The 542-nt window shown below is 45.2% G+C and overlaps 1 protein-coding gene across 1 annotated transcript in view; it reads right to left on the minus strand.

The window, feature by feature from the left end:
* Positions 1 to 542, minus strand: part of LOC119588191 (glutamate receptor 1-like) — a 36,914-nt gene that overhangs the window by 2,539 nt on the left and 33,833 nt on the right. The window contains exons 6-7 of the mRNA XM_037936894.1: positions 339 to 449; positions 37 to 197 (exon numbers count right to left, since the gene is read on the minus strand). Of these exons, the coding sequence (XP_037792822.1) occupies positions 37 to 197; positions 339 to 449 (272 nt within the window). The remainder of the gene's footprint in view (positions 1 to 36; positions 198 to 338; positions 450 to 542) is intronic.

A 542-nucleotide genomic window follows, 5' to 3' on the forward strand; every position in this document is an offset into this window, starting at 1 on the left:
GGCGCTACAGACATTCCACGTGCCACTTCCTCTCACCTCCAGCCAGCACGAGAAGAGGCCCAGAGAAGGCCTCTAAATCTAAAGCTTCAATACCGTCCCTGCGATCGGACGAGGGCGGCCGGAGGCACTGGGAGGTGTTGGTGATCTGGGAGGCCATCCACCTCTCCAGGAGACCCGACTCCTTCACTTTCCTTATCCTGTACATGAAAATGGTAATTGAGGAAGGATTTGTGAATGAATATTATATTATCATATAACAGCAGTAAGATACGAGTAAAAGAGGAATGGTCAGAAAATAGTCTACACTTACACACCAGCCAACAGACGGCCGTACTTACACCTTGTTGATGTTAGGTAAATAAGTTGAATTGGATTTAAAAGCCATTGCCATCATTGCGTTGGTGAAGACTTTCTGACTGGCGATATACAAGTGGCATTTCCCAGTAGTGCTGTAAAGGAGTTTGGAATCAATGCTTCTAGGTAAGGTGGGTTATTAAATGATTTTAGGGTTGAAATGCATTATAGGTTTTGCTGAGGTACGT

Source organism: Penaeus monodon, chromosome 23, assembly GCF_015228065.2.
Source record: "Penaeus monodon isolate SGIC_2016 chromosome 23, NSTDA_Pmon_1, whole genome shotgun sequence".
Lineage (NCBI taxonomy): Eukaryota > Metazoa > Arthropoda > Malacostraca > Decapoda > Penaeidae > Penaeus > Penaeus monodon.